An 18,507-nucleotide genomic window follows, 5' to 3' on the forward strand; every position below is an offset into this window, starting at 1 on the left:
ACCTGATACAGGTTTATTCAAGTTGCAGTTGAGAATAGTAGGGATTTCTATAACGCAGTATAACATTCTGCTCCGAGGGTCCATTTCCTTTGCTGGATTAAATGGATTTTAGGTGGAAAAATTTCTTTTCAATCACCAAAGTATAAGACCAACTTCTAAGCATCCAGCTGTTTCTTCTCATGACAACAACAATATGTAAACAAGAAGGAAAGCAATTTGTTTTGTCATAATACTGCATTTGTGTTGACAAATACTCCATAATATACCTATTGTGTTTATAACATTGCTTAAAGATCCAACCACAAATTTTCAAAACCATCTTTACAAGTTTAGTCATGACTGTGGTTGGTCTCCATGAATATCCTCAGTATGGATGCACTGAAGATGCAGAGTCATTAACTGTGCGTTATAAGAGTCAGTTTAGCATTGGCCACAACCACATTACTAATCTGTGACATTAATTCCAGGACAATATCCCTTGAATGAAACAAACTTTACATTTAACATCACCTGTCACCTGAAGGCTGAAAAAGAATGCTGTCTATATATATATATACACACACGTGTGTGTGAGTGTGTGTTTGTGTGTGTATGTATGTATGTATATAAAAAAAATAAATAAAACATGCATAGTTTCTGCGTAATTTCATGAAACTCTTAACCTCCAAAATGTTTCGTGTTTGCATGGTAAAATGAAAAATGAGACATTTATGTGAAATGTAGGGGGGGGGGGGGTGCTGAGTATTCTCTGTTCTGGGTTCTGACGAGAAGGCCACCCACACACATCGCTCAGACATCAGAGATTTTCCAGACAACTCACTATCTCTATTATCTCACTTTGATAATGGCATCTGCCTGTCCGGAACTAACATTTCATTGTGTAATAGGAAAAATCATCGTTTTTCTTTCTTTTTATTTTCTTTTAGTATTCCACCCACATGGTGACCATACTTCATTGATATCAGTTATTAAGTCTGCAGGGGAAAACTGACAGATGCTGTTGTCTTATTAAGAAAGACTGTGTCTCATATTATCGTATGTCTCCATATTGCAGCAGTGAATTACAAATATGGTTTACTCTGAATGAAACTTAATTTGTGACCAACATAAGGCAAGTCATTTGTGGTTAATATCATAATGAAATGGCAATGACAATTTTTTTTTTCTAAATTCTTTTAGACCAGATTTTTTAACTTTGTAACCAGGGATCTTGGTCAAAACGCTGCAGGGTTCCCTTTACCTGTACCTTTGTATTCTGTTTTTTGTCATAGCATCAGTAGACACCCAATGAATATGTATTCATACCCCCAGAAATACATAGACAGAAACACACACACACACACACACACACACAGTGAAGCACACAGACATTACTTACATAATACTCAAGAGGTTTCCACAGCACAGAGAAAGATATGAGAGACTGAAAAATATTCAGATGCCACAAGGCAGTGGAATGCAATAAAGATGAATCCATAAACAGGTACACATTGCAAAGCAATTGCAAGATGTCCTTAATGTATGAGAGTTCCTTGTGAGACCTCATGATGAGTTTTGAAAGTTCACAGTTGCAGTTCTTGATGTGAAGTGGTGTGAAACAAGCCTATTTACTTTTTTGTTTTGTAATAAAGCATTGCATGATGGATCTGATTGTCATTCATAAGCACAAGAAAGTAGTTCACTGGTTCTGTGTTTTTAAAGATAAATCAGCTGGCCTTCAGCGGGCACAGTCACCGAATTTTAGACTGTGTCCACTGGAGCTCAGGGAGGTGCTGAACTCATTTCTGTATGTGACCATAGACACCCACTGAATATGATTTAGGAATGTACCAGAACTATAATCTGACCTGAATTAAGAGGTTAAATAAACGGAGAGAGAGAGAGGTAAAATAAACAGAGAGAGAGAGAGAGAGAGAGAGAGAGAGAGAGAGAGAGATTTGAAGGTGATGAGATGAAAATAGTCTCTCTTGTGGGCCCCACAGCAGGTCCAGCTGGATGAAACACTGGCCCCTCTCTCTTTTTCACTCACTCTCTCTCTCTCTCTCTCTCTCTCTCTCTGTTCCACTTAGTCTTGGTTCCTTTCCAAGGCGCGCCAGAGGAACTGAGCTGCTGCCAAGTTGCAGAGTGCTATTTCCACATTGCTGTCCCTTACGGCAAAGGGCGTGGGAGACCCCCTCTTTCCCTCGTCTCTCTGATTATGTGCTCTGGCCAAAGTGACTGTAAAATGTCTGAGCCTCATAAAAATGCATTATATCATGTTTTCCATAATACACTATTTTGTTTACTGTCAGATACATACTCTTGGCTCGACGGCGAGGCTGAAAATCATTTGCTTTGCAATATCGATTAGATCTGTCAGTTTGATCCTTCCAGGCAGAGAGTTCATTTGTGAAGATGATCTACTCTCTTCTGTCTCCCTTGCTTTGAAAATAAAAAAGGCTCAATGCAGAACTGAAGTTTGTTCTATTGAAAAATATAGAACTGTAGTATTGATCATTTGTTTTGGAGATGTCTTTAAGTTACCTCATTCTATCTGGGTGTGTCTCAATTTGATACTGTTCCAAAACAGCACTGTGATGACAGGTTTCAAGGGGGATCACCAATAAGGGCTTTGCCAGGACACAAGGAAATGCAGACCTGCTATACAGACAGACTCTGAGGAATGTGACTGATCCTGTCTAATATGACAGGCTATAAATCAGAAGTCATCTCACACTCTTGCATGTAATCTATTGTGTTTGATACAAAGAAATAAAGGGCCTATGCCTTTTATAGTACAGTTAGAGCTCGCGCTAAATTAAATGAAGTCTAATGTTCAAGTGCCCTCTAGTGGATTATTGCGATTATTGTAGGAAAAAGTAACGTTCTGACAAATTTTGCCTCACTTAGCGGAACAAGAAACACAGCATCACAATGCATCTGTTATTGGTCATTCGTCTCTAAAGTATTCTGCCTAATACTGTTATCGCTGACTTACACTGAGTCATTTATTTACTTGTTTCACAATAGCTTATTGCTGGAGAGCATATTACACTCAGCCAGTTACGTAAATCTTTGCTTAGAATAGTATCTAAAATATAACATCTCAAAGGTCTTCCAGGATGAAATGAATAAATATGACTCCAGTCTTCGAAAACGAAAATGCACTTTTCATCCGCGCTTCTTTTTTTAACCAAAACAAGTGCAAATTTAGCTAATAATCCTATTTAATTCAACCTTAACAGCAAGCACACCTTTAAAAGGAGGGTTTTGTAACCACGTTAACATGTCAAGAATCGCAGCTCAAAGCCAATGGTACCATGTAAGCTACGTGGAAACGTATGTTTCCACACTTGGCTTTACGTTTTAAGAGGTAACTAGTGCGTGGCAATCTCCCGCTCTTTTCGTTGCATATTTTGTACTGACGTCATTCATTTGACTTGGTTCCCTCCCGCTTTATTTTACCCGCGTTCGCGATCGGAAATTGACCAATTGACGTTTCAGAAAACGTATGAGATCCTTCGTCATTGTGATCGGCGTCCATGCGTAAAATACAGACCAATTATGTGGCGCTATTTGCTGAAGCTGACCAATCAAGAGAGAAGGTAGTTTACATTGAACGCCAATCAGATCCACTCGGTCATTGTGTCCGGTGTGAGAGGTTGGTGCGCCAGCCGGCTTACTTTCCCTCCTCCCTCAGCGTTTGGTCTCTTTCTGGATTCTACTGCAATGGCGGAGCAGCAGCAGTTCTACCTCTTACTGGGCAACCTGATGAGCCCTGACAACACTGTCAGGAAGCAGTCAGAGGTATGAAAATCTCTTTTATGTTACTCTGACACCGATTTATGACAAATTAAAACGTACGTGTCTTGTGCGTTAACACGGCATGTCTGTGAGCTTGGTGTTTCACCGTGGCCCAGCCCACGTGTGAAGCCCAAGTGCTGCGAACGCTTGCTAATCTTGCTAGCTAATAAAGCTGTTCTCTATGAAACGTCGATAAGTCAGCCAAATATGAAACAACCAGTGTTGCTTGACACAGCAATTCGTTGTCTATGTGTAGTTAATGTCGCGACATTTTTATTTGTCGGCAACGGATACACTATCTTTTCAAAGTTTGGCTGTACAAGTTGGGTAGCTAGCTAGTTACAGTTCACTGAGGACAGACCTGCTAGCTAGCGAACTGGGTTGAAGAGCTGGAGCAATCGCTAACCCCTAACTTAGCGTATTTTAGCTATGTGTAGCACAATATAGTGATATGTTGTGTCGGTTTAAGTAACCTGAGGTGTTCAGTTGTCCAGGCAGTGTCTATTAACTTGCTGAAATGTTAATGTTTGCTATGGTAATAGCAGCAGCAGCAGATGCCTACTACGGACACGTTCACAATTTAAACTTCGCTGATTTACCGGCGCTTTGTAGGCTACCTCTCACGCAGCTTGTATTGTTACTGAAATTCGACAGCTAAGCTACGTATTGTTAAGAAGTGTTAGTACAGATACGTAGCCTCAACATTAAGCAGGAAAACGATGATTGAGCCACGATTGATCAATTCCGGTCTTTAATAGCAAGACTGTTTGGGCAGTTTATATTCACCTGAGGTAGTTGACCGGCAGCTCTCAGTTTAAACATTAAGGTCGTTTTAACGTCGATTGCTTTTTAGCTTACGTCTCATAATTTAGGCAAACAGACTACCGATTTGAACTACCGATTCAAACACGAGCCCCTAACGTGGCTGTAACATGATGAAAGAATCGCTAAGTAGAAGTGAATTGGGGTACGTCAGTGAAAATGATCTTGTTAAATGCTTCCAAAACCATACGCAGCTTTTTAAAACAATGTCTCGTTTCTCGCGGGAAACTTGATGTTTCGTAGACATCCTTAGACTTCTGTGTGTCTGAAGATTCGCTGATCAAATTTTAGCCCAGAGTCTTTTATTTTCAAAGTCATTAAGCTCGCTACCTTGCTAAAGCTTCACAGGGAGTCCATAGCGTATTGATGTGGATAACCGCCCCGTCAGGACTTGTCATCGGATCTTATCGTGTTCATCCCTCACAGCGGTCAGCACTTTCTTTTATTACAGACAATGGATGGCCGACGCGTTGCTAATACTCATCAGAATCCTGGTTAGGCCGACACAGGATGTCCGGGCTGCTCATCTTTGCCCAGTCCTGCCCTGCTAAAGCTACAGAAAATAAGCTGTGCTTAAAGAAATAATCTTGTATTACCCGAGTGACAAGTAGCCGTTCATGATAAATGTTCTGTTAAACACGGTAGAGGCATTGATGCCTCACGTTCTGTGTTAAGGACATTATTGGTTTTGCTTGTCAAATTTGTATCAGATGTCCCCTGGACACTGTTTAAAACAATCCTCATGCTGAATGCATCAGAATGACCCCATCATAGCTCATATGTATGTTCTGTAGCTGAACACAGGTTTTTTTTTTTATTTTTTATGGGAAGATCTGTTTTAGTGATGGGGAACCATATGGTCATTGTACATATGAATGAGTATATGAGTGCAATTGTATGTAAACAGCTTGTGGAGTCACTAATAGCATGAGACATACCCACTGGTAGTCATGGTCAAACTCAGTTTTCCAGGCCCTCTTACTCAGGCAAACACACATACACAGGATCCTCTCTTGAGCTGTGATTCATCTCTTTTTGGCTGTCCTCCGAGAGTTTCATTTGCCACCAAGCATTCCAGTCATGCTAAGCATAACCAGAGGTCTTTGTCAGTGTATTGCGCTGCTCAAGAATGACCCCATGAAATATCTGGAGTGAGTTAAAGAAACACGGCTGGGCACAGTTGAACGGGATTGTACCAGATGTCCACTATGGTCCTGATACAGTATTGGGGTTTTAAATTGGTCTTTACCTTCATAACCTTCTCATCTGCCTCTTGACTTTTCATAAAAGGGAAAATAAAGGGTATGTAGATGTCTGATTCAGACGGACCACTCTAACATTCATACGTTTTCTTTCGTCATACAGGAGACTTATGACACCATCCCCGGTCAGACGAAGGTCACATTCTTGCTGCAGGCTGTTCGAGATGCGTCCGCCGCCGAGGAGGTACGTACACATTGCAGACACCTGCCTTAATGTGTCTCAGACCTCTTCAAGAGTTGGACACTCAGAGAGGAGAAATGTCTGAATCATTAATTATGGAACCGAGTGATGTGGTTAAAGCTGTTGCGTATGGAGAGAGAATTTAAAAAAAAAAAGTTTCAAACTCGCAGAAGTTTGAAGTTCTTGCAGGAAAAAATGACATGCTTCCAGGTTTAATGGTCACTAGGAGCCTTGAGTTTAGACCGTATATGTTATCTATAAGGTTTCCTATTGGGTCTTAAAGTTCTGACTCGTGGACCATTGCGATGGAGACATGTGAATTGTGAACATTCAGGTAACAGCACTGTCCTGATTGTCTGAGCATAAATTAAGCCAGGGCCCCAGTAGACCCTCCAACCTCTGGTTTTTCAGCAAAGCAGTTGAAATGAAGTTCACACTGTCTTTTTTTTTTTTTTTTTACCCAGAACTTCACAAACAGCCACACTTTAATTTTAGTACAGGGAGTGGAAGGCTATTTATAGGAAAGAAAAATGAAGGTTCCACATCCTTTAAACCAAATGTGTTTAGCTGTGTGTCTCAGAGATGGAGAGGACATTCGACACCACCGAAGGCTGCGAATAAGCTTTGTGCACATGGGGTGTCACTGAAGGCGTATTCATACAAAATGGCTAATCCCAGTCTGTAGAAATACAGCATGACTGGACTGACTCGCTTTCATTTGCATGTACAAGTCTGTGTACGAGTATTTAGGTATTAAGACCAGAATGTACGTATTAGTCGTAGATTTGTTTAGCAATGTTAATTTGAGGAGCACACCTTTGTAGGTTTTTTTTTTTTTGTCAGGTTATGCTGTCACAGCATCCTCCTATGTCAGCCTCTGGTATTGTGTGTGTCAGTGATGTCTCCTGACCCTCCGGTATTTATAGAGCTGTGAAACTGGAGCGGGCCAGCTCTACCTAGAAAATCATGTGCTTGGCACCCTCCATTCTTCTAAATGTTGTCTTTGTCCAAGTGGGTTAAACTGTTTTAAAGCCCCGGCTGTGATACTGTCGTGTGGTGGCGTTTGAGAAGGAAGTGCGTCCCTGTGTGTAAATAAAATAAAGAAATGCTTCCTCGTTTCACTAAGCACGATAACCTCACAGTCAATCTGTGATTACCCGTGAATCCTCACTTGAGTTAAGTTATATTAACTTCTGTTTGGAGTTTGTTTTGGTGGCGCAGTCTGTCTTGACCAGCTCATCTGGGTTTTTTATAAATTGTCCTTGCTTTAAGCCATAATTGCCTCATCTGTCTGTTGGATAGGGGCTTTGGATTGGCTTTTAAATTAAATCGGGTGTAATGAAGCTGTAACTGTAAATATGAAATATTTGGTGCGGGTTAGTGGCGCATCGTGAACCCTTACTGTGGCGTACATGAGCAAAATAAACAACATTCAATCGACTTGCAACGTGTTGTGAAACGGTTCTCCTCCACCTGGACAGGAAGCTCAAGTCATTGTTTGGCATCACAACTTGAGCTCTTCTCCCTTGGCTTTGTTTCGCATGCAGCTGTGAAACTGAGTGTCAGGGTTGAGTGTTCACACAAACACACAGCCCGAGTTTACAGCCTGTTGCTCAGAGCGGACTTATTTGGTGTTCTCTGGTTTCGTGGTGCAACGGTGCAATGCTTCTCCCTCCGTTTTTTCAGATTAAACAGATGGCGGCAGTGCTGCTGCGACGACTGCTGTCCTCCTCCTTCGAGGAGATCTACCCCAGCCTGACAGTGGAGATGCAGACGGCGCTCAGGTCTGAGCTTTTAGCGGGCATTCAGTCAGAAACCTCCCCAAACATCCGCAAGAAGGTCTGCGACATCGCCGCCGAGCTATGCCGTAATCTCATCGGTACGTAGTGAAGGCGACGAGCTGAGAGATGAGACGTCCTTTGACTCCGATCAGTGATGGGTTTTGGTCCAGCTGCTGCATCCTTTCACTGCCCCTCTGACCGCTAGAGCAAACAAGAGGCTAAACTTGGATTTTTTTTGTGTAGCTTTTGGATTTTAGATGAGCTGTGATTGAGTTTTGCCTGTTTTCCATCATTGCTGCGGTAAATATTGTAATTTTGCAGTTTTTGTATTGTAGATGATGATGGAAACAACCAGTGGCCAGAAGTCCTGAAGTTCCTCTTTGATTCAGTCAACTCTCAGAGTGTAGGCCTCAGGGAAGCGGCCCTGCACATTTTCTGGTGAGAGATTTTGTGCACTGTCTTTTGTCTGTCTTCAGTTTCAGTCTTTTCACAGTGTGATGTGTCACCGTATGTGCAGTTAAGACGGAGAAGTGTTTTGGTTTGGAAAATTTTTTGTAGCATACTTGGCATTCTTTTTAAACCCTTGACGTAGTTGTAGCAGTTTTTCAGCAGTCATGCGAGGCTTGAGAGCCTTAAAGTGATCAAGCTAATACTGGACTTGTTATCTTGCGTAGGAACTTTCCAGGTATCTTTGGCAATCAGCAGCAGCATTACATGGAGGTGATAAAGCGTATGTTGGTCCAGTGCATGCAGGATCAAGAGAACCCACAGGTGATGGTCCTTAAACATGACACAGTCACATGCCTGCAGATTATTTAAAAAAAAAAGAAAAGAGATGCTCATGTAGAGTATTGTTTCCTGTAGATCCGTACCATGGCAGCCCGTGCAGCCTCCTCTTTTGTTCTGTCCAATGAGAGCAACACAGCCCTGCTGAAACACTTCTCAGATCTCCTCCCAGGCATCCTGCAGGTAAAACAACCTCTAAGCTAGAACTCAATAGGATCTACAGAGGGGAAAAAAAAACAACAACTTATGACTAAGTTACTGAAGGTTTCCTCTGAATTGCTACAGCTGCTGATTTCTTCTGAAATTCCATTGAGTAATGTTGACGGAAAACAATTTACAATCTCATCTATATTTAAGCGTTAGGCAGAGCAGAAGCACAGGTTTGTGCTTACCGTCTGAGTTTTTAATAATCCATGAAATGCGCTTTGAATGTCAGGATAAAGTTTTAGCACTCTGAAGAATTGTCCACTGCTCATCTTTTAGCTTCATCCCCAGAAGTTGGCTGACTCATTGTAATGTGATTATTTTATGGTATTACCCAATGCGAGCTGAGTTGAACAGGGAAAATGTTACGGAATGTCATGACTCACATCCATTCTTCTGCTTCAGGCCGTGAACGAGTCATGTTACCAGGGCGATGACTCAGTGCTGAAGTCTCTGGTGGAGATTGCAGACACAGCCCCCAAATATTTGCGTCCCAACCTGGAGGCCACTCTGCAGCTCAGCCTTAAGGTGTGTATGACTTCACATCAAAACTGATTGTGGGCCAGTTTCTCTGGCTCTCCCACAACTTACAGTTCAGCAAAAACCATATGAGAACCTGTCCAGATTAACCACTCCACTAGGGCGGGGCATTTAAAATAATCTCAGTTTTAGTTTACTGTACTAAGTTAGAAGGCAAGCTAACTTGTGTTTTTTTTGTTAAGGCAGATAAAGCATGTTCGCACAGTCACATGTTTACGTTAGGTTCTGTTTTTGTGAATAAACTATATTCTAAAGTTTAACTAATGAACCATCTGGTTTCTTCAGAATTCAGTCACTATCAGGATACTCTTCAAACGGCAGCATTATGAAATTATATATCGTGATAAATACCAATATTGATCAGTGAGGGGGGGAAAAAAAATATCGATCATATTTTTTTGCCATGGTGCCCAGCCCTACACTTCTAAAACAAGTCGGAGAAAAGCTTTTGGCTAGCACGATGTTTGAAACTCAAATTCTTTTAAAACACCATCTTAAAACATTGCCTGGTGGTTCCTGGAGACAGCTAACCCATGCTGATCAATAGGTTTTTGATCAACAGGCGTAAATTGATCTCTGCGATTCAATGCATGGGCGCTGCTTGTCTGTGTGGCGTCCATAGCCCGGTTTCAGAGACACTGACACCCTTAGTGTCACTGCAGAGCAGCGTTGTCCTTAACCTGAACCGTGGCCTGAAGTGTAATTGCTGATTTAATTGTTTTTGTTTCTCTTTGTTCTGACTGTAGCTGTGTGCAGACACAAACCTGACCAACATGCAGAGGCAGCTAGCTCTGGAGGTCATCGTTACCTTATCCGAGACCGCCGCTGCCATGTTGAGGAAACACACTCCCCTCGTGGCTCAGAGCAGTAAGGGCATTTTGCCATAGCAACCTCTAACCTCTGTCTTGGTGATTCTCAGGAATTTTAAATGAAACTGAAATTGCTGATCAAGGTGGTTTGTTGGTCCAGACGATCTGTTTTAGACAGTTCAATGAAAGCTCCAGCCCTGTCCTAGTTTTAGACGAAGGCTATAAGTTTTAGCGACATTTTGAGTCTGATCCCGGGAACCGTGAGGAAAAGTACTTAAGTGTGTGTGTGTCCAGTCCCCCAGATGTTGGCCATGATGGTGGATCTTGAGGAGGATGAGGAGTGGGCCATGGCTGATGAGTTGGAGGATGATGACTTTGACAGGTAAGTCTAAAACACAGATACTCTCCCTCATTTTAACGGTTTCCAGACACCCCGGCCTTGTCCCAGTACCCCTGCTTAACCTCCGCTTGTCGCTTTCCCTCCATAAGCAGTGAATCTTAACGGAGCTGGAAAGGTTGAAGCACTGAGTGACTTAGCTGATCCTCTCTCTCTCTCTCTCTCTGTCCCAGTAATGCTGTGGCAGGCGAGAGTGCTCTGGACAGAATTGCTTGTGGGCTTGGAGGGAAGATTGTTCTGCCTATGATCAAACAGCACATCATGCAGATGCTGCAGAACTGTAAGTACACAAACATCCTGCTTCATAACCTGTGTAACCCTGACATCATGAGTCTGTTCCTCACATTATTGCTTCTCTTATTGAGCCAGTGCCACTCAAGCACTGTCAACATGTAACACAACCCTGAGGCACTATTGGAGGGAAGAGAAAGCAGCTTGAAATTGTGTTATAGTCTGGAAGGTATGAGAAATAACTTTTTGTGTGTTTAGCTGACTGGAAGTACAGGCATGCTGGACTCATGGCCCTCTCTGCCATTGGTGAGGGCTGCCACCAGCAGATGGAGGCCATTCTGAACGAGATTGTGAACTTTGTTCTCCTGTTTTGTCAGGATCCGGTGAGTACCTCCCCATTTATACCCTGCACAGAGCACTGCCTCCATTTTTAGATGAGTTTTTTTACTCTGTTCTAAAGGCCAGTAGTTACAGCTGTTAGCACTTCAGGAAGAAAGAAAAAAGGAAAAGTTTTCGTTCCTGCTACAATCAGTCCTAATCTTTCACCCTGTGGCCTTTCAGCATCCCAGAGTCCGCTACGCTGCCTGCAACGCTATTGGTCAGATGGCCACAGATTTTGCACCGACCTTCCAGAAGAAATTCCACGATAAGGTAACACTTGGATAGCAGTGAGTGGCAAGATTATAAATTAGTGTATTAATGCATGTTATGGTTTCAGTGGCGTTATTCTAGGCAGAATGCAGTGGTGTACACAAACGCGTTTCACAGGAAAAGGTTGTGCCGCAATGTTCGCTTTCACAAATCTGCTTAGTTATTAAAATATAGAATAACCTTTGACCAGACTGAGAATTCCCAGCTGAAGCAGCCGCAGTAAAGTCCATTTGACCTTGTACATCCTCGTGCTACTGCGGACAGAAAAGTCAACTCCATCTTGCACACGTTGAAACATCCATTGACCTTTGGTCCTCTCTTCTCTTCCCGTAGGTGATCTCTGCCCTTCTACAGACCATGGAGGACCAGAGCAACCCCAGGGTCCAGGCTCACGCTGCAGCCGCGCTCATCAACTTCACAGAGGACTGCCCCAAATCCCTGCTCATCCCCTACCTGGACAGTCTGGTCCAGCACCTCCATGTCATCATGGTCGCCAAACTGCAGGAGGTAAATGTGCTAATGCAGGATGGTGTTGGGGGGCTATCAGTTGGTCTGATGGTGACAGGTTGATGTAACTCGTACCTGTTTTTCTGCTTCCTCAGCTCATTCAGAAGGGCACCAAGCTGGTGCTGGAGCAGGTGGTAACCTCCATCGCCTCCGTGGCTGACACGGCGGAGGAGAAGTTTGTGCCATATTACGATCTCTTCATGCCCTCACTGAAACACATCGTGGAGAACGCCGTGCAGAAGGAGCTACGCCTCCTCAGGGGAAAGACCATCGAGTGCATCAGCCTGATTGGCTTGGCTGTGGGGAAAGAGAAGGTGCGTGAGATGGGCCTCCGCTTCACACCCCCTCCTTTACGAACGAGGGAACGTAGACTCGTTTTCATAAGCGTCGTCGAGTCATTCTAGTATCTTGGATCAGTGCGGTGTCTTATTTGTCCTTCAGTACACTCGTACGAGACTTTATTCTCCAAGGTCTGAGTAGCTCTTGAGGTTGAAGTGCGCCCTCCATACAGTTCTCAAATGCGCCTTTATGTCTCTGTCCTACAGTTCATGCCCGACGCTTCAGCTGTAATGCAGCTGCTTCTGAAGACCCAGACAGACTTCAATGACCTGGAGGATGACGACCCACAGGTGAGCAAAGAGGGAAGCTTCAGGAACCACCTGTTGGGTTTAGTGTCATAGTGGACACGGTTATGGGGGTAAATCAGGTCTTTTTCCTCCAAGATACGGGGAGTTACAAAGCCCATCATCTGCCTGATTGAGGCCTAACAGAAAAGGCTTTCTTTCTGCTAGCCCATACTCTTTCAGACCTTTTTTTCCCCCCAGAGTTGACTTAACAAGTCTTCAGTCTTGGATTAAAGCAAAAGCTTTTGTATGCGGTGGCTCTCATAGCTGAGGAATTCCCACATCACGATTGGACAGAATCCTAACAACCCACATGTTCTGCTGGCTGATGTGCTACCTCTGTCTGTGCAGATCTCCTACATGATCTCAGCGTGGGCCAGGATGTGTAAGATTTTGGGTAAAGAGTTCCAGCAGTACCTGCCTGTGGTTATGGGTCCTCTCATGAAGACTGCCTCCATCAAGCCTGAAGTTGCACTCTTAGACAGTGAGTACCGATAGCCATGCTGGGGTATGATACAATATTTCCATTTCTGTGGTCACTCTTATGTTGGGTGGGACTTTTTCTCTCTGCATTCCTGAAATGATTCACATCATTTGGTAAATACATGAGGTTGATGTGTGCTTGTTACTGACCCGTTGGCTGTATTCAATGTCTGGATTTACTGTCCAAAACTCAAATTCAGGGCTGTGTAATGAAGGCTTGAATGTTGACCACATAATTATCCAATTTACAGTAGTGAAGACCCACATTAACATTTGTTTCTGTCGCACAGTGAATTGTTTTCTAGTCTTCACAGCTCAAATCTTGTAACTATGTTCAGTGTGAGCGCTTTAAAAAAAAGCCTGTTTTTGCTCTGTTATTTCCTGACTTTTTTTTTTGTTAGTTTTCTGGCTGTTAGGCTGTTAGTTTTCTGCTTTTTGTACTGATATCTCTGACATCTCTCCTCAGCTCAGGACATGGAGAACATGTCTGAGGATGACGGTTGGGAGTTTGTTAATCTGGGAGATCAGCAGAGTTTTGGCATCAAGACGGCTGGCCTGGAGGAGAAAGCCACCGCCTGTCAGATGCTGGTGAGAGACACACACACAGTCTCGCCCTTCTGCAGAGCCCACTTTCTTTCTGATGGAATAATGATGCATTGATTTTCTACAGTGTGTGTCTAGTATGCTCATCAATTTTTTTTTCCCCCCCTCCAGGTTTGCTATGCTAAGGAGCTGAAGGAAGGGTTTGTGGAGTACACAGAGCAAGTGGTTAAACTGATGGTTCCACTGCTGAAATTTTACTTCCATGATGATATCCTTTGTGCGATCTGTCTTGGCTTATATTTACCTGTGTATAATGACGAATTTTAAACAAATGATTTGAGTCATCCCGAATGTAAATTGTGCACCTCAGAACTTAAACTCCCAGCTGTGAGGTGAATCCCAGCTGTGAGTTCGTTTTTTGGCCCTTTTTATAGGATATAGCCCTCCCCATTTTAATCTGCTTTAATCCTAGACAGATGCTTTTTGAAGCAACCCAAGTGGAAAATTGGGAGCCTACTCCACCTACCACAGCACAAACATTACTGTACAGATTAAACCCACACATGCTGAACACGGTTGCTTAGTTACCTCCTTAACTTTGTCCCCCACGCGTGCGAGTGGCTGCAGCTGAGTCCATGCCGCTGCTGCTGGAGTGTGCCCGGGTACGAGGGCCTGAGTACCTCACTCAGATGTGGCATTTCATGTGTGATGCTCTCATCAAGGCTATTGGCACCGAACCCGACTCGGACGTGCTCTCTGAGATCATGCACTCATTTGCCAAGGTACAGTTAGCCTGTTGTCAAAGGGCCAGAACCTTCACATTCAGTGTAGTGGGATTATTAGTCAGTATACTTGCAGGGATGCGTTTAAGTAGCTGGTTCCTTTTCTAAGTAAATTATTCATGTATGAGAATGTTATAATCTCAGTAATGCATACAAGACAAAGAAAGGTACCAGTCATTGTTGTGATGAAGCTTAAATGTCCAGACAAGGATTTGGGCTAGACTTACATTAATTTGTTTTGTTAAGAATGCGGTTTACTTGAGGGGTAGGTCTAGGCCTAGGCTAGTCTCCTCCAATGCCTTGAGTATGTGCCCCATTGTTATGCTTACTTTCTGTCCTTGTCTGTGTCATAGTGCATTGAGTTAATGGGAGATGGCTGCCTGAACAATGAACACTTTGAGGAGTTGGGAGGCATTCTGAAGGGCAAACTGGAGGAGCACTTTAAAAACCAGGAGCTGAGACAAGGTGAGCCTTACTAGCAAGCAAACTAGGGCTTCAGATGTCTTTGGTGTAATTGCTAATACATTTGGTGTACCTTTTGTGGACCCGTGTTTGTGGCTGTGACTGTTTCAAGTTATTTTAGGCAGACAACTGTCCTCACAGGTTCTGATAAGTGCTTGAAAGCATTTAATCATTAAGGTCTCTTAACTCACTGATTTTTTTTTTTTTTTTTTTTTTTTTTCCCCTCAGCCAAAAGACAAGACGAAGATTATGATGAACAAGTGGAAGAAACATTACAAGATGAGGTATGGAATTATTTTTTTATTTTTATTTATTTCTTTATTTTTTTTGGAGACAAAGGGTTCTCTGTGTTTTAACTTGTGCCAGGTGCTTTTTGTCCACATGGTTCATTCGGTTGTTAAGTTATTGATACACTCGTCTGTGTTTTGTACAGGATGAGAACGACGTGTATATTCTCACTAAAGTGTCGGATATTTTGCACGCTGTCTTCAGCAGTTACAAAGAGAAAGTTCTGCCATGGTTCGAGCAGCTTCTACAGCTTATAGTTGATCTTATTGTAAGTATGATCCTCACAGATGGACTTTGTCACGTTGTCTATTTTAAGCACTTTCAAGTGCTTTTGCATACTCAGTGTAGGAAAAATATGAAGGATAGTTTTTAACCACTACAGTAATCACTACTCACTTTAATCACTAATCTTATTGTGAATGGATGATGTAAGTAGTTTGACCAAAATCAAGCCACAAACAGTTTAAGAGTAGTTATTCTTTATTTGTTTGATTTTATCGTGTCTGTCATTCATCCCTCTGTGTCTCTGGTTCCTGACAGTGTCCACACAGGCCGTGGGCAGACAGACAGTGGGGTCTGTGTATTTTTGATGACGTGATTGAACACTGCAGCCCTTCTTCCTTCAAATACGCTGAATACTTCCTGCGGCCCATGATGCAGTCCCTGTGTGATTCCAGCCCTGAGGTGCGGCAGGCAGCTGCCTATGGCATTGGGGTTATGGCCCAGTTTGGAGGGGAAAACTACAGACCCTTCTGCACAGGTTTGTTCAGTGACCAAACAGGAATGGATTAAATAGGCCAATGCGATTGTGACTGAGCTTGGTAAAATGAGTGACGCGTTTGATTCATAGAGCAGTTTGAAGTTCTACAGCGTTCTGTTCAGAGTGAAGCCATGAACTGTTGTAAGTTAAGAGGATGCATATGTTGACACTTGTAAGGCCTTGATTATCAACCGATAGGATGTCTTTGTTTTGTCCAACAAATATTTTGATGGGTAACATCACTGATCCATGAATATACTTGTGCTGTACAGAGGCTATTCCTCTCCTGGTTGGTGTGATCCAGGCTGCAGACTCCAGGTCCAAGGAGAATGTCAATGCCACAGAGAACTGCATCTCTGCTGTAGGAAAAGTAATGAGGTACCGCCCAGAGTGTGTCAATGTCAACGAGATCCTGCCTCACTGGCTCTCTTGGCTGCCACTCAATGAGGACAAAGAAGAGGCGGTCCACACCTTCAATTTCCTGTGCGATCTTATCGAAAGGTGAGGATTTGCTTGGCCTTTGCTTTGAGATCTGCTTTACATGTGGGAGGGTATTGCTGAAGTAAGGCTGCCAACCGACTTGACGTTTTTATTCACTTTGTCCACCACAGCAACAATCCAATTGTTCTGGGCCCTGACAACTCGAATCTACCCAAGATATTCCTCATCATTGCTGACGGGGTCGCCAACGAATCGGTCAAGGGTGAAGACGGCTGCAGTAAGAGATTGGCCAACGTTATCCGTCAAGTGCAGGTGAGCTCCTTAAACTTGTATTACTTATCACAGTGTTCAGATATCTTTAAGTATTGTTTGGTGTCAAACGACGTGTGGAAGAAAACATGTGCGCCCTTAACGTTTGTGCTCTGCATTGGCAGGTTTCTGGAGGACTATGGACACAGTGCGTATCGACACTCAATGAGACGCAGCAGAAGGCCATCCAGGACCTCCTCAACACAGCCTGATTTGGAAGAGAGGGAGAAAGAGCTTTATCCCTCCAAACCAGCCCACGTTATGAGAAACCAATCAAGCACCTGGAGATCTTCAGACACTCTGGCCCTTCCTTTTTTTGAGCGATGAACTGTTTGTATGTGTGTGCGTGTGTGCCAGGACGGACCACTTTGCATCTTGGTCCCAATATCTTTCACCGCCTGTTCTCCACTCTCCCAGTTGTAGGGCTTAGGTGCGTGCGTGTGTGTATGTATGTCTGCGTGTGTCCCGCCGCCCAAAGGGCCAGCTCAAAACCCTACGAGGAAAAGACTATTTTTTTTTCCCTCCCGTTTTTCCCATTCTGAAAGGAGTGTTGATCTATCCATCTGAGCGATAAGAGGGAACCAAACTAACAGTCATCCATCTTAGTTATTGAGAATTTCGGTGTAGGAATTGTACTTCTCTCCAAGATCAGTTACTCATGTAGTCGTCTTATGTCACAACTTAACGTGTCTGTTGAACCTAGTGCAAGCTGAATTATAGAGGATTTCTGATTGGCGGCAAGGCCGGCCTTCCTTCAAGCTGAGGCAGACTGGATCGACTTGGACTGAAATGGACTTGAATGATGAGTTTTGGGTGGAAGTCGTATGTTGGGCAACTGTCAGCTCCTGCGACATCTGGATATTTTTGTGTAGGCTTTTTTTTTTTTGTTTTTTTCCTTCTTCCTTTTTAATATGGATCCCAGTGACCTGCAGTGACTGGGATAAGAGAGGCATCTGTTTGCGCTGACTCACGTTTGCGCCGTAAAATCTGTGTGAAAGCTAACAGTGTGTCTGTCATTGGCTCACTTACTCCATGAAATAAAATACAATGGGGAAAATGTCATGTTGTGAAGAGTTTGATATTTTGGTTTCTAACAGCAGAGCCACAGGCAACAAAAGTACTATTACAAGGCCACTCACAGGCCCTGAATTCAAACAACCAAACTTACTCGCAGCTATGAAGATCAAAAGTTCTGTGACTGGAAACTCCGTTGACCTCAAACTGAAAACATTTTTTGCTTTGTTTTAATGTTTGTGTGGTAATAAAATAATTGTAGCATAAATTGAAGACCAGTTCCATATTGAGAATTTTGGAAGTAGGAACCAGTCTTGGCTTGGGCTTTAAAACCAAAACATTTGAATAGTTGACGTGTCCTGAAACTAGCTGAACTTTTGTTTTAAGCAAATGTGTGATAAAACTGGATTTTCCCCATTAAGCTATCCAGCCCTTTTCTTTAAAGTATCCTGCTCTTGTTCTGTGGATGGTTTGTAATCAGAACATCTGAAAACTGCAAAATATTCAAAATAGTCACCAAAGCGGTTCACTGAACATGACCTGTTCACGGTGGTTCCAGTCATAGAATAGTATTTTATGAAGTCAAAGGAAGAAGCCGATACGAGGATCTGTCGAGTTTAACTTCACGACAAGTGGCTCTGAAACTTAAACGGTTAGTTCGCCTCTGGCAAATGAGCCTGAAGCGCACGTAAGTATTTGACAATCTGAAAAGACACATAAGACCGATATTAAACTGTTAATTACCAGTAACTCTTGGGTGTTTCGTCATATCGTGCCTATTATGCGTCTCAGAATCGAAGATAAAACCGAAACTCATCTCTCATTAACCACCCTATACAACTAGGTGG

General features: G+C 43.1%; 1 protein-coding gene and 1 non-coding gene across 3 annotated transcripts; both read left to right on the plus strand.

The window, feature by feature from the left end:
- The first annotated feature begins 3,696 nt into the window (after positions 1-3,696).
- On the plus strand, positions 3,697-17,698 carry kpnb3 (karyopherin (importin) beta 3). 2 transcript variants are annotated; one of them, XM_030780782.1, is made up of 26 exons: positions 3,697-3,786; positions 5,971-6,051; positions 7,735-7,927; positions 8,165-8,267; positions 8,504-8,600; positions 8,694-8,798; positions 9,225-9,347; positions 10,106-10,226; positions 10,463-10,550; positions 10,739-10,845; positions 11,055-11,179; positions 11,358-11,447; positions 11,781-11,954; positions 12,050-12,268; positions 12,500-12,583; positions 12,929-13,061; positions 13,527-13,648; positions 13,775-13,871; positions 14,213-14,385; positions 14,739-14,850; positions 15,076-15,131; positions 15,281-15,403; positions 15,676-15,895; positions 16,168-16,396; positions 16,507-16,648; positions 16,771-17,698. In XM_030780782.1, the coding sequence occupies exons 1-26, from the start codon at positions 3,709-3,711 to the stop codon at positions 16,855-16,857; spliced, it is 3,282 nt and encodes a 1,093-aa protein (XP_030636642.1). In that variant the 5' UTR covers positions 3,697-3,708; the 3' UTR covers positions 16,858-17,698. The 2 variants fall into 2 exon arrangements, with proteins under 2 accessions (XP_030636642.1, XP_030636643.1); XM_030780783.1 differs by lacking the exons at positions 7,735-7,927; positions 8,165-8,267; positions 8,504-8,600; ... (3 more) ...; positions 10,463-10,550; positions 10,739-10,845 and having other exon boundaries at positions 11,174-11,179.
- On the plus strand, positions 9,864-10,000 carry LOC115817698 (small nucleolar RNA SNORA84). Its single transcript, XR_004025488.1, has one exon. It is a non-coding gene; the product is annotated as a small nucleolar RNA SNORA84 (small nucleolar RNA).
- Positions 17,699-18,507: the final 809 nt, after the last annotated feature.

This window comes from Chanos chanos, chromosome 7 (assembly GCF_902362185.1).
Source record: "Chanos chanos chromosome 7, fChaCha1.1, whole genome shotgun sequence".
NCBI classification, from domain to species: domain Eukaryota; kingdom Metazoa; phylum Chordata; class Actinopteri; order Gonorynchiformes; family Chanidae; genus Chanos; species Chanos chanos.

Coding starts and splice junctions, on each gene's coding strand:
- kpnb3 (XM_030780782.1), top strand. CDS start 3,709: ATGGCGGAGCAGCAGCAGTTCTACCTCTTACTGGGCAACCTGATGAGC. Junction 12,269..12,499: donor TGGCTGTGGGGAAAGAGAAG/GTGCGTGAGATG, acceptor TCTGTCCTACAG/TTCATGCCCGACGCTTCAGC. Junction 14,386..14,738: donor TCATGCACTCATTTGCCAAG/GTACAGTTAGCC, acceptor TCTGTGTCATAG/TGCATTGAGTTAATGGGAGA.